This window comes from Diaphorina citri, unplaced genomic scaffold (genome assembly GCF_000475195.1).
Source record: "Diaphorina citri unplaced genomic scaffold, Diaci psyllid genome assembly version 1.1 scaffold2283, whole genome shotgun sequence".
NCBI lineage: Eukaryota > Metazoa > Arthropoda > Insecta > Hemiptera > Psyllidae > Diaphorina > Diaphorina citri.
Window position 1 is genome coordinate 1,326 of NW_007379708.1, and position 13,777 is coordinate 15,102.

The 13,777-nt window shown below is 35.0% G+C and overlaps 1 protein-coding gene across 7 annotated transcripts; it reads right to left on the reverse strand.

Moving 5' to 3' along the window:
* Positions 1–752: 752 nt before the first annotated feature.
* LOC103518637 (methyltransferase-like protein 6) lies at positions 753–13,777 on the reverse strand. 7 transcript variants are annotated; one of them, XM_026830375.1, is made up of 4 exons: positions 13,741–13,777; positions 13,548–13,609; positions 11,578–12,250; positions 753–982 (listed from the first exon to the last, which is right to left on the reverse strand). In XM_026830375.1, the coding sequence occupies exons 3-4, from the start codon at positions 12,228–12,230 to the stop codon at positions 820–822; spliced, it is 816 nt and encodes a 271-aa protein (XP_026686176.1). In that variant the 5' UTR covers positions 12,231–12,250; positions 13,548–13,609; positions 13,741–13,777; the 3' UTR covers positions 753–819. The 7 variants fall into 7 exon arrangements, with proteins under 7 accessions (XP_026686176.1, XP_008481939.1, XP_008481938.1 ...); XM_008483717.3 differs by lacking the exon at positions 13,741–13,777 and having other exon boundaries at positions 13,548–13,634; XM_008483716.3 differs by lacking the exons at positions 13,548–13,609; positions 13,741–13,777 and adding an exon at positions 13,249–13,525.

Here is a 13,777-nt window from a genome sequence, read left to right on the forward strand (position 1 = left end):
AAGTGAGATCCCCCACAAAAACACAAAAGTGAAAAAAGGCCAAGTTCCTATGCAAAAATGTCGGCCTATAACATTGGTGATATCAGAAAATTAAGGCCAAGTCTGCATTCCCAGTTTTTCGTGCCTGCTGAAAATGCTGAATCTTAATTTCTTCAACCTTATCTCAATTTCAACTTGGCTATGTTTTCTACTCGAATAAATAAATGATGAGATAAGGTTGAAGAAATTAAGATTCAGCACTTTCAGCAGGCACGAAAAACTGGGAATGCAGACTTGGCCTTAATTTTCTGATATCACCAATGTTATAGGCCGACATTTTTGGATAGGAACTTGGCCTTTTTTCACATTTATTTTGTGTTTTTGTGGGGATATTATCTACTTCCCGTATTAAAAGACAAGAAAAGAAAAGTAAACATCCTTTACGAAATATTTGACATAAGTACCTAATATATGACAAATAAAATGATCAAGCAAAATGGAAAATAGAAAGTAAAAAATATTTTAATCATTTATTTGTTTTCTTTCAACGGGGTAGTCTGGCTGAGGGACTATAAACAGAGAGTAGATCAGCGTCTAGCTAGGGTATTATAAACTGGGAGTAGACTAGTCCAAATTTCCTCACGCTATATCAATAGCGAAGATTGAGTGCGAAGGGAAATTTTGTTTAGCCAAAACCAGTTGGCCTCAAAGCGATCACTCTAAAACTCTAAAGCTGATTGAGAGGCCGACGACAAACGCCGACCCCATCTGAACATGGGAAAAGGCGAAGAAGAATAAAATTTGTTTTATTTCTTTATTTAACATAAAAAAAACACCTCATCACAGGTTAGGTTTCTTAAGTTTAGCTTGTAGAAAAGTTCTATCCACATTGATATTTTCCTTCACATTGATTGTTTTCCTGGTGATATAATTACACTCGATGATTTCAAAACCACCCTGAGAAAAAATTGCAGACACAACCTCCACTGAGAAGAAATATGACCTGAAATTAAAAAAAAAAAAAAAAAAAAGGGGAGTTTAATGATATTTCACATAAATTATTATTTGGACGTAAAGAACAGTTCGTACCTTTGGAAAACATGTAGGATTCGCGGATTTCGCGAACACCGCGCAAATCGCGAAGAGCGAAATATTGGACCAAATCGAAAAAATAATGAGACCATAAGATTTGGGAGCAAAAAACACTCAGATTTGATAGGTCACACCTCTACTTTATAAGCACTTTTGTGATTCGCGTTTTTAGCGAATTGAGGATTCTCATGGAAAAAATAATTCAACCTAACATAAATAAAACGAAGCGGTCAAAAATCACATTCACAAATCTGTTTTCGATTTTAAAATCCGTCGTGTACTTGCCGAGATATTTGTGTTTGAACTCGCGCTTTTCGAGGGATTTTTTTTTGACGTGACGCCATAGTTGAAAAAACAACAAAGAAACACTTGCTTGCATTTTCCATTTGAATATTTGAGACTATTCTTTCGTCAGTTTTGAGCTTATTTCTAGAGCTAAGAGACTTGAGAATTTTGGTACCTATGCAGCTGTAAAATGTGACAAGGATGCGGCACGAAACTTTATTTTAGATCGGTGCAACGGTTGGCGGCATTTTACCGCTTTTTTGGCGGTTTTTGTTGTAATTTAACAATATCTCGAGAACGGTAAGAGCTCAGAGACTTGAAATTTAATATGTAGCTCTCCAAATGTGACAGATTGCGACACGGAAACTTTGGTTAAAGACCGTGCAACGTTTGGCGGCATTTTACGCTTTCAGCGGTTTTCCGTATAATTAAACAATATCTCGGGAACGGTATAAGCTAGAGACTTTGGAAATTTGGTATGTATTCACAAATGTGACAAGGATGCAACACCAAAACGTTTGGTTGAGACTGGTAGCTGCGCTTGGCGGTATTTGGACCGCTTTTGGTCAAACTTTCGACCGTTGTTTGGCGGTTTTCAGCTATAGCGACAAAACGGTTAGAGATATTGTAAAAGTTAGGTAAAAGAACACTAAAATAAGCATAATCTCAAATAAGCATCGTCTGGTATCTATAGTCTGAAAACCGCCAAAAAACGGGTCGAAATTGTCTCAAAAGCGGACAAAAAACGCGCAGAATGCGCAGTACTACCATCAAAGAATCCAAACGTTTTGGTGTTGCATCCCTGTCACATTTGTGAACTACTTACATAACCAAATTTCAAGGTCTCTAGCTTTTATACCGTTCCGAGATATTGTTAAATTACACGGAAAACCGCCAAAAAGCGGGTAAAATGCCGCCAACCTTTGCACCGGTCTCTTAACCAAAAAGTTTCGTGTCGCAATCTTGTCACATTTGAGAGCTACATACTAAATTTCAAGGTCTCTAGCTCTTACCGTTCTCGAGATATTTTGTTTACAGTCAGACAGACACAAGACAGACAGACACAAACACGGGCCCAATGGCTGAAACTTTGGATTTAGGCTCTAGGGACCTCAAAACGGTTTTGACACTAAAAAACTGACCATCGAAAAATTTGACCCGATTACATTACTTTCCTATAGGATAAGGGAAAGTAACAAGGTGCGCGCTAGAAATCACATGCGTATAGTAGGTATACCTACTCGCCCCACTATGGCGTGACGTTACGCTAGTCATGCACTGTGCCACGTTTTGCGTTCGCGTTAAAAATGTGCATATCTCGAAAAGTACATAACGTAACTGAAAAATTTTTTGCGGGTGTAAATTTTTTTTAATTTTTTCTTCTTCATTCCAGAGTAAATATTGATGAAATCATGAGAATTGTCAATTTCCGCGCAAAAACACCGCGAATCCCAAAAATTCGAGTGATTAGTCGATCTATACTTCAAGGTTAAAACGTAAAAAACGCAATATGATGCAATTAAAAAAATAGGGGGTTCTAAAACTAGAGTTGGCCCCGATTCGCGAACTTGGCGAATTCTTCGCGAATCAGTATTGCCAAAGTGTCCGCTTAAAATATAAAGGTTACGGTTCTTTTTTTTTTTTTTTTTTTTTTGTTTTTTCATAAATTTCGAACAGGCTCCGAGAAAATCAACAAAAGCATAAATTCTGGGCAACCCTGTATATCTAGTCCATTTATCGGCCATATTCAGGTATATCAAAAGACTGTTTCCTAAAATTAAATTAAAAAAAAAAAAAAAAAAACGAAAAGCTATGGTCAAAAAAACGTAAAAACACGCAAAAAACTCTATTTTTGAAACAACCAAGAAAAACGGTTATCATATTCGGGTTCAGCGACCTCGAAAACCCCCAAATTGATTAAAAGTTGGCTTGCAACTCTCAGGTTTCATTTAGCAGGCCAGTGTTACAAGTACAAAAATAATAGCATACATGTTCATGTTCATAGTTTGTTCCTATAGGCCTAGGTATAATAGCATACAAAAGTTATACCATACTTTTTTTTTGGTCACCCTGTTCCTTATATACCTACTTATTAATTTACTTTTTACTCTCAGGTTTATAGGTTCAATATTAGGTATCGCGGGGTCACCCTGTTCCTTATATACCTACTTATTAATTTACTTTTTACTCTCAGGTTTATAGGTTCAATATTAGGTATCGCGGACGGAACTTGGATGACCTTTTTGTTGGGTTGGGAAATCGGATGGATCTTCGGACGGAACTGTTGTTCCTCCCCGAAAACACCCAAAAAATATTGCAGATGCACTTTTTAAAAGTATGAGTTTGGGCCAACAATGGAAAGGGATCAATCCGTTGTTCTTGGTTTTTTCTCACGAAAATACGGGGTGACCTATTCTGAGGGGAAAAAATAAAACCACAGCACTCCAACATCTATGTAAACTCAAGGAAACATCGGAGGTGTGTGGAAGTGTGGATCTTTGTTTGTTTAGTGACAAATCACAGGGTGTGTAAAAAGTGTTGGTGTGTTTGATGAGTGTTTCAACAGTTTTGAGAGAACTATATTTTACATGCTTGTTACCCTATAATGCTATAATAACACTAATCACTACTTTTTCTGTTTAAGGTAAAACACCTAGTTATCGACACCCTTAAGGATTTTTTCATTTTTAATTTGCTATAACTCGTCCATTTATTGAGGTAATTTAGGAGTTCGGTTCTGTTACTTATCAGATTCGCTAGAGCAAGGAAGCCTCAGACATTTCGCTTGGGGAGTTTCTGTTTGATTCCCCCTGCCACGGTTACGAAAATACATCGCGAATCGGGAAATCAATTAATTTCCAATTCAATAACGTTAACCATGTCTTGAGAATTAACTGATTTATCAGAAAACCCCTGTTGTATCTATAATCGTCACCTTTTGAGAGTGCTTGTTGAAGTTTTCGGAACCTTCTCTATGAGTAATCGTCCTATGTTGTAACCGGTACTCTGAGTACTTATTTACTTACCTACTGTAAATGATATTTTTAAAGCAATCCAATGGTTTTTTTTATATATTATTATTACTTATCAATCTTATCATTATTACTTTTATTCTTTCTTTGCATACTATTGTTATAGTCATTATTTAATTAGGTACTTCTGCTCCTGAAAAACAAATACCTATCATGTAAGTAACAGGTAAAAGATACCTAAGTACATTAAAATAATCTAAAAATGTAAAAGTAGATAAAAAGGTACTTGAACAGTATGTATGTAGGTAAGTAAGTAGGTAACTACATTATTGTGCTCGAATTTCATTCTAGATTACTGAGGGTAGGTAGTATTTTAGATCTTTTTTTTCCCCAAAAAATAAGGTGCAATCTCAGGCTTAAAAATTGGAAAATCATCACTTTCTAATCTACATTTTATTTCTTTAACTTACCCCAAAAAATAAGGTGCAATCTCAGGCTTAAAAATTGGAAAATCATCACTTTCTAATCTACATTTTATTTCTTTAACTTAACACCTACAACCCTTAGGTACCTATGCACCTACCTTGTCTTTTTCAATCTAATGTTTTTTACATTTTTCATTTCTTAAGTAGGTAAGTAGAAAGAATTTTCTACTAAAAAAATCTGGTGTGAACATCACACGACTTTCTATTACATTTGCGGAATACGTATTTGAAAAAAAAAAAAAAAAAAACATTTGTAGATTACGTATTTAAAAAAAAAAAAAAAATGAAAATTTTTCCAAGTCCCAAGCCTGAGCCGCCTACGGCGGCCGATTTTTGGTCGAAAATTTCCTATCTTAAAATACTCCCCGTGTAATGAGGGATCATTAAAAAGTGTCCAAAAATTGAACTTTTTTTTAAATTTCTAAGTCCAAAATCGACCGCCTAGGGCGGCCAATTTTCGACCAGAAATTTCCTATCTTAAAATACTCCCCGTGTGATAAGGATTATATGATTCCTTATCAATCATATAAAGTATGAAAAAAATTGATTTTTTTTTTTTTTTGAAAATTTTTCTAAGTCCGAAGTTCGAAGCAACATTGACTTTGGTTGATATCTGGATGAGTGACTGTCCGATTTTTACCAAATTGTTACAGTCGCGTCCTTGGACCATACCGGGATAGCATACCAAATTTCATCGCTCTAGGACAAACCGTTCTTGAGATATTTTGTATACCACCTTTTCCCATTTAAACCAGTAGTACACACATACGTACATCCGTACATACATACCTACATACATACATACATACGTACAGACCATGGGCTAAAAACCACTTTTTTGGAATCAGGGGATCCCAAAACGGATATTTCCACACATTTCCCGATTTTGAAAATTTGGACCGATTGCAATACTTTCATTACTAGTATAGCTCCGCTATACTGTAGTAATAGAAAGTAAAAAAGAGAGAGAGAGAGAGAGAGAGAGAGAGAGAGAGAGATACTGTAGTAATAGAAAGTAAAAATCCCACTGGATTTTCCGTACCTTCGCTCACCTTAGCATACCAAATTTCATCGCTCTACGACAAACCGTTCTTGAGATATTTTGTTCACAACTTTCTACTTTTTCCCATTTAAATTTCATTTCTCTACGACAAACCGTTCTTGAGATATTTTGTTCACAACTTTCTACTTTTTCCCATTTAAACCTGTACGAATTTCATTTCTCTACGACAAACCGTTCTTGAGATATTTTGTTCACAACTTTCTACTTTTTCCCATTTAAACCTGTAGATAGCATAAAAATTTCATTTCTCTACGACAAACCGTTCTTGAGATATTTTGTTCACAACTTTCTACTTTTTCCCATTTAAACCTGTACGAATTTCATTTCTCTACGACAAACCGTTCTTGAGATATTTTGTTCACAACTTTCTACTTTTTCCCATTTAAACCTGTAGATAGCATAACAAATTTCATTTCTACGACAAACCGTTCTTGAGATATTTTGTTCACAACTTTCTACTTTTTCCCATTTAAACCTGTAGTACGTACGTCGTCACGTACGTACAGACCATGGGCTAAAAACTACTTTTTTGGAATCAGGGGACCCCAAAACGGATATTTCCACCCATTTCCCGATTTTGAAAATTTGGACCGATTGCAATACTTTCATTATCAGGGGACCCCAAAACGGATATTTCCACCCATTTCCCGATTTTGAAAATTTGGACCGATTGCAATACTTTCATTACAGTATAGCCGCTAAACTGTAGTAATAGAAAGTGAAAAAGTAGGTTTGGAGTGATTTCTCTAGCTTTTGACTTCCTCTTGACTTTTGCCATTTTTAATATAAGAAATAAACAAAGTGCCTAAGTAGATACCAATTATTCATTAATTACTCACTATTTGATGATTAATAACCAAAAAATATGAAATGAGATGGTAAAATAAAAAGAAATTCGATTATTGGTACAGTTGAGAAAACATTGCTGTGACAGACTCCATCCCCCGGGACGATTATTATTACACCTTGCCGAATTCCGGAACTGAAACTTTTTTTTGACATTCATTTAAAAAGTATTCACATAAAATTATTGCAATGCATGAAAATCTATTTAGAATTATGTTACGAGTCCAGAAAACATAAAAAAGTCACTTGAAAGATCAATACACAGTCTACAAACCTTAGCTACGAAACTCAGTTTCTTAAGGGAAACAAGCTGGGCCCGTCCCTCCGGGATATTTTTAGCCCGTTCGATCGTGGTTAAAGAATACCTTTGTACCTACATAATTTGTTTAATTAATATTCAGTTTATTATCATTCTTGATTTGATTTTACTTTCACGTAATGATTTAAAATCAAGACTAGAGCCCGTTCTCCCTTTATTCCCAATATAATGTTTAAGTCACCCATCCATTTATTACTCGGCGTAGCTTAACATAGGTGACGCTAAAACCGGTCTTAAATGATCGAAGTGTTATCTAAAACTTTCTCGCTTTGAGTTCATAGGTCGTCGCGACAAATTTCGAGATCAGAGCTCATTTGTGTGAGAAAATGTGAAGAAACTTTCTCGCTTTGAGTTCATAGGTCGTCGCGACAAATTTCAAGATCAGAGCTCATTTGTGTGAGAAAATGTGGAAAATTCTCGCTTTGAGTATATAGGTCGTCGCGACAAATTTCGAGATCAGAGCTCATTTGTGTGAGAAAATGTGAAAAAAATCCCCCCAAAACCAGTTTTTTTTTTTGGTTTTTTGGCTTTATGGTTTTCTGAACAAAATTTGTACCACCATTTTCGTGTTCCTGGTAAAAAGACCTTTAATTTGATATATAGGTCGACCAGGTTTGGATAAGTCCTTCTATGGGGACAGACGGACGGACTGACTCCGAAGCGAATACAATAGTCCGTCCCTTATACCTTTTTATTACTATTGTAATAATAAAGGAAGGACGGACTAAAAACAAGAAAAAACAAAAAAACCTACTTTTCTCTCGGAGCACGACTTTTGGAATGATTTTTTTCAATGTTTACAAACAACACCTGATTTTGATGTGTGAGAAGTTAAACACAAATCGTCTGAAAAATCGTTTAAAATTATCAGGGGTTCTCAAAAATGGTGCGTTTCCTTATTCTTGGCGCTCAAATAAAAAAGTGCCGATCTTTGGTCGCCGTGCGGCGACTAGGTGTTTTACCTTAACCTAACCCTATAACAATGGTCACTGCTCATCTGAGAAAGATCCTTTTTAGCCCGTCCTTACTTTATTATTATGATAGTAATAAAAAAAAGGTATATGGAAAAATCGTGTGAAACTCACGATAAGTGAGAACGGGCTTTAAAAGCACGCCTATGTACGTGTCTATACAAGAACTGATTCGGCAGATTTTTCTAATCTTCAAACCTAGATCTGGACCCAAATCTAATGAGTAATTTTCCCGTGTGAAAGGTTTTGCCAAATTTCATCAAAATCAGTTAGATCGTTTAATGCAGAAACCCGACTCATAACCGAGGTCATCACTCGGTTTTTGGGCCGTAATCTGAATTTAAACTCGGTTTAAGTTTAACTCTCGGATTAAGCAGTGTGATTGGGTTTTTTTTTATGCAATCAAATTCGCCCGGGGCGGATTTTATCCTGATGGGATAATGTTCGTTCTCGGAACGGCTGGCTTTTTCCTATCCTGTCTTCCTTCTCTCTTCGATTTCGGGACGATAAGACCATAGCAGTTACAGTTCTAAACTGATGAAGAGAGATGGAAGATCGAGACAGCTGATTACAGCATTATTTCTTACCACAGAGGCAATAGATTTGTTTTGGTGTGGCGGTTGGCGGTAATATTCAAACGGAAATCACAGCTCCGCAGCAAATTTCGGAAAAATTTTCAATCTCACTTTGGGTTTTGTTTCAATTTACATACCTAGTACCTATCATTGTGTCTCTTTTCGCTATGACTAGAAACAAGAAGAATTCACCTGATAAGAACTTGTCCAACTCAACTGAAAATCAAAAAACCGATCGAGAAATGATAATATACCTTGTTGATAAAATTGACTCGTTTGGACAAACCCTGAATGATTTGAAGGACATAATACATGGACAAAAAGCGAAGATTGATACACTGGAAGACGGAATCAATTGAAGACTGAAGAAAACAATGAATTGAAGAAAAGAGTTGAAACATATGAGAGTGAAATAAATAATCTGGAGCAAAGATCTAGAATGATAAATATAACAATCAATGGAGTCCAACAAAAGGGAAATGAAAATGTACTGAAAATCGTAGAAGAAATAGGAAGAAAATTGGGATTTGCGAAACCATTAGAAGATGTTCAAGCGGCCCACAGAGTGAATAGTATGAATAAAAAGAAACCTAAGCCCATCATTGTTTGCCTACTGAATACTTAAACAAGAGACAAATGGACAGCAGCTTACAGACAGAAAAAACTCTGGCATGAGAATTTTTATATCAACGAACATTTGACAAGAAGAAATCAAGAGCTCCTATATAAAACCAAACAATTGGCAAGAAAGAATAATTACAAGTATGTTTGGACCCGTGATTGCAAAATACTTATCAGGAAGAATGAGGACTCAAAAGCATATGCTATCAAGAACTTGGATCAGCTGGAAAACATCCTGGGTATCAAGAAGATTCCTGTAATTGACAGATATCTAAAACTTGAACTCCTCTTTATCCGATACAGAGCATTTAGATAATATTTTAAATTGCTCCATGGGTAAAGAGTAAGCCATATGTATTAATTACTTATTTATATTGAGATGATTTGTGTTTATGTATGTTTATAAATAATGAATAAATGGTTATATATTTAAACCCTATAATATTGGGTACCTAGATTTAATTTCATGTACCCCCGCCACAGTCATAATGAGTACTCGGTACCCCATACCTAGGTTGATGTTTACCATTACCTACTACTGAAATCTAAACATACCCAGTACCTTTTGAAAAAATTCAGTATGGGCAGGATAAACAAGGTATATTCTATTCTACTTCAGTGTCTTAAGTCAAAATTCAATACTAGTCTGGACTGTAATGCACTGATAAAGCGTCAAAATTCAAAATTTGCTTTTGTCCACCATTACACAATTTTTCCTTGCATACCTACCCCTAGAGGGTCTCTTGTGTACCCCCAGGGGTATGCATGCCCCCAGTTCAAAATCACTGCTCTAGATGTAGGTACTGTACACGGTTGCTCTCTCCGTCGTATGTATGAAATCTAAAGATAAACTTAAGTTTAACTTGAAATGAAAATCTTGCCAAATTTCATGAAATCCAGCCAGTTATCTCAAGAAATGACATGAAATTGGCAACATTGTTCGTCTTAAGTTAAACTTAAGTTTATCTTTGGATTTCATACATACGACGGTCTATTTATTTATTAATTTATTCATAAATGGGCAGACCCTTTATTAGCTACATATACAAAATTCACCCTATCCTATACCAAAGTAGGTATTTAATGATAAAATTGTAAAAGATAACTTAAAAATATATATCTGAGTTAGAATCGAAGTACTCATGGAGGAAATGTGAATTTATCTGAGGAATTGAACAACAGAAAAGATCAAGATCTTCAGAAAGCTCATTGGCAAGTCTTTGGAACCAGTTAAGGGGAGAGCTTATTAGAATCTGATAGTTATAGCAAGTACCTATGAGGTGTGTAAAAAGGTAAGGTATGACAAGAATATCTACCGGGAGCACTGGTGTTGATTTTGCCTAATAAATCAGGGGTATATCTATTTGGGAGTTAAGAATCTTGAAAAAAATAATGGTGTTGTAGTGTTCTACAATTAGAAAGCGGTAAAAGGTTTAGAGCTCTTTCAACATCTTTGTAAGTAAGATGTATAACCAAGATTGAATTTTCAAGGCATATACCTACTTGAGAGCATAATGTTGAAGTTTGAAGTCTCTCTAAAGCTGTACTATGGACATTGTAATAAGGGTTCCATACCAGACCGACAAACTCCAGTATTCCCAACACCAAGAAACAATACAGGATTTTTAAAGGCAAGACATTGGAGATTTTTTTTTTTTTTTTTTTTTCTTTTTCTTCGTTATCTGTTATATTCTTTTTTTACCTATCGTTTTATTTGTACAAAAAAGAACGTAACAGATAACGAACACGGTCTTCGTTATCTGTTATATTCTTTTTTTACCTATCGTTTTATTTGTACAAAAAAGAACGTAACAGATAACGAACACGGTGGAATAATTATATTGAGAAAACAAATAAATAATTTTAAAGAAATCATTGTTTCCTGTTATTAATTAATTAATTAAATCAAAAACTGATTTGAATTATTTGTTTTATTAATTTCATTCATTATCATTAGTTAGGACAAGACAAAACATTGAACAAATATAAAAGGTATGATTACTTGAGCGTCCGCTAGGTTCGCTTGGGTTATCGTATTTTGGTTTTCGCACGCTTTGCTAAATCTAAAAACATGATGTAAACAAGATGGCGCCAACATGGGTTGCGTTATCGGGATCAAGAAGCGATGCGAAATCTCACTATTCTTATTCTGAGGATGTGAAGGGAGGTAGTGACCTTGAATAAACCGGGCTGCGGTTAGCGGTTAGATGTTAAATAAAATACAACGAAATAAAGCAGTTGCAAATGGGTAAAAATTATAAATAAATGGTCGATTCCTATGTAAAAAGTTGGGAAAAAACCAAATCTGAGGTCAAAACCCCGAAAAAATCAATCTATATACATTACCAAAACACACTTTTTAACCTTACCTAGTTTTGTCTTGTCTCATGTATAAATTTTCACTAATCTTGTGTCCTGGTTTGAACCTCATTTGAGCCATATCATGAAGTCCATAGTCTCTGAATAAGATTATACCACCTGATTTGAGCATAATAAACAAGTTTTTCACCACAGTACTGAACTTATTAGGGTGAATGGCAGACAAAACAAATATAAGTGTTGCAATATCCACTGAGTTGTGTGGAACCTGATTGAGAATATCATCTTCAGTAACATCACATGGGAAAACATTCATCTTGCTTGCATCATAAAGTGGATTCAGTTTGAAAAAGTTCACAGCACGGGGTGATATATCACAGGCATGAATGTAACAAATCTTACTCCAGGATAACAAGGGAAATATGAAATTCCCAACACCACAACCCACTTCCAGTAACACACCTTCACCAACATCTTGATTCACAAATTCATGAAACTCATTCACTGTCCAGTTTCTGTCTTTGAAAAATTTTGTTTCATTTCTCTTGTAGAAGAGGTCCCAGTACTTTTTCTTGTTCTGTTCAATTTCCTCTGCAACATGTTTTGACACAAGACGAGAGTTCTGTCTTTCTAGGTTTTTGTTCAAGTCATCTGTCAATATTGGTGCTACTACAGAGTTTGAAAATGATTTTTCTTCTTGCATGTGGAAAGTATCTAGTGATGCTAGAATTAGAAAAATAAAACATAGGTAGGTATTATTTTTTAATTTGATCACTTTTTTTACATTCCACCCTTAATGGGTGGAATGTAAAAAAAGTGATCAAATTAGGTACATTTAGAACACTCCTAAAGCAAGTATCTTTGAGCAAGTACTTACCTAGGTAGGTAGAGGTACCTTATTATTAAATTTCACTTGGTTGTTCCAGCTCTAGTCACAACTTGTCACAACAAAGATTCAGGTAAAGTTCCAGTTTTACTTAAATGCTCAACTTGAAGAAAAAAAAATCTATAGGTTTAAGGGAAGATACTTGCTTAGGAGTGTTATACCTACATAGGGTTTCCAGACGTCCGGGTTTTCCCGGACATGTCCGGGTTTTTACATGTTTGTCCGGCGTCCGGGGGGATTTTTGAAAATTTGGGAAATGTCTGGGTTTTTGATGATATATAAGACTCCAATAGTATTAAAAAGCGTTTTTCATTTGAGAAAAGATTTGAAAATGTGTACAAAAATATTGTACCTATACTTATACCTACTTAGAGCTTGACAAGATGTTTTTTTTTTATTATTACCTATTTATTCTCTGTAGATGGTACCTACCTACTTCATGTTTTACCTAGAAATGCCTACAATTTATACATAGGTTGACAATTCGTCATGTGTATTTTACATGACTAATGATTGTCTTTACATTATGGACATTCGTATTCATGAAACATCAACAAAACCAGTAAAAATGTTTGCTTTCATCGGAATGTGAAGAAGAACGATCGTGTGTAACTTAAGTAAGGCAAATGCAGTGTTCTCTGCACCCTGGGCACTGGTGCAAACTATACATTTTGAAATTTGGGAAATGTCCGGTTGTCCGGGTTTTCGATGAAATGTTCGGGTTTTTGGAACCAAATGTGCTACTTTTTAAAAATTTGATCTGGAGACCCTATACCTACATGAAATTTCAAGGTGAGCAAATTAAAAAAAAAAGTGGCCAAAATTACCAATTTACCATTAGTTTAACTAGAAATATAGAGAAAAATCACCTTGATTACACATCAAAAAGGATTAAGGAAGAATACTCGATAGGTACTAGGTACCTTCTATTCTATATTTCTATCTTCTATCACCCTCAGAAATAACATAAACATAGAAGGAGGGTTTAGGACCAAAACCAAAACGAAAGACACTAGACTTGACTAGACAAGAGTCGTGTTTTTTTTATGCAAATAAAAAAAATATTTTATTTGTTTTCTTTGGTTTTTCTATTCACTTTATTTGTGTCATAAAAAAATGCAAAAAGGAGCTTACGACTAAATAGTCCGCAAGAGTGTGCTAGCAAGTAAATATAAGCAACTAAACTTCAAATGATTTGTTATAAAAGAAGATTAATTAATCGATGTGCATTCGGAGAAGAAAAACTCACAAACGAAAACCTTCAGAGTGGAAAAAAATTCCCACGAAAAAAAATCCCTCGAGCAAGGTTTCATGAAAGTCACAATGTGATTAATTGATTTGTATCATTGTATCTCACACAAGTG

Excerpts from the sequence above, each read along its gene's own strand:
- LOC103518637 (XM_008483714.3), bottom strand. Across the intron at positions 983-11,577 it reads ATGAGACAAGACAAAACTAG|GTCATATTTCTTCTCAGTGG; the intron begins GTAAGGTTAAAA and ends TTTTAATTTCAG.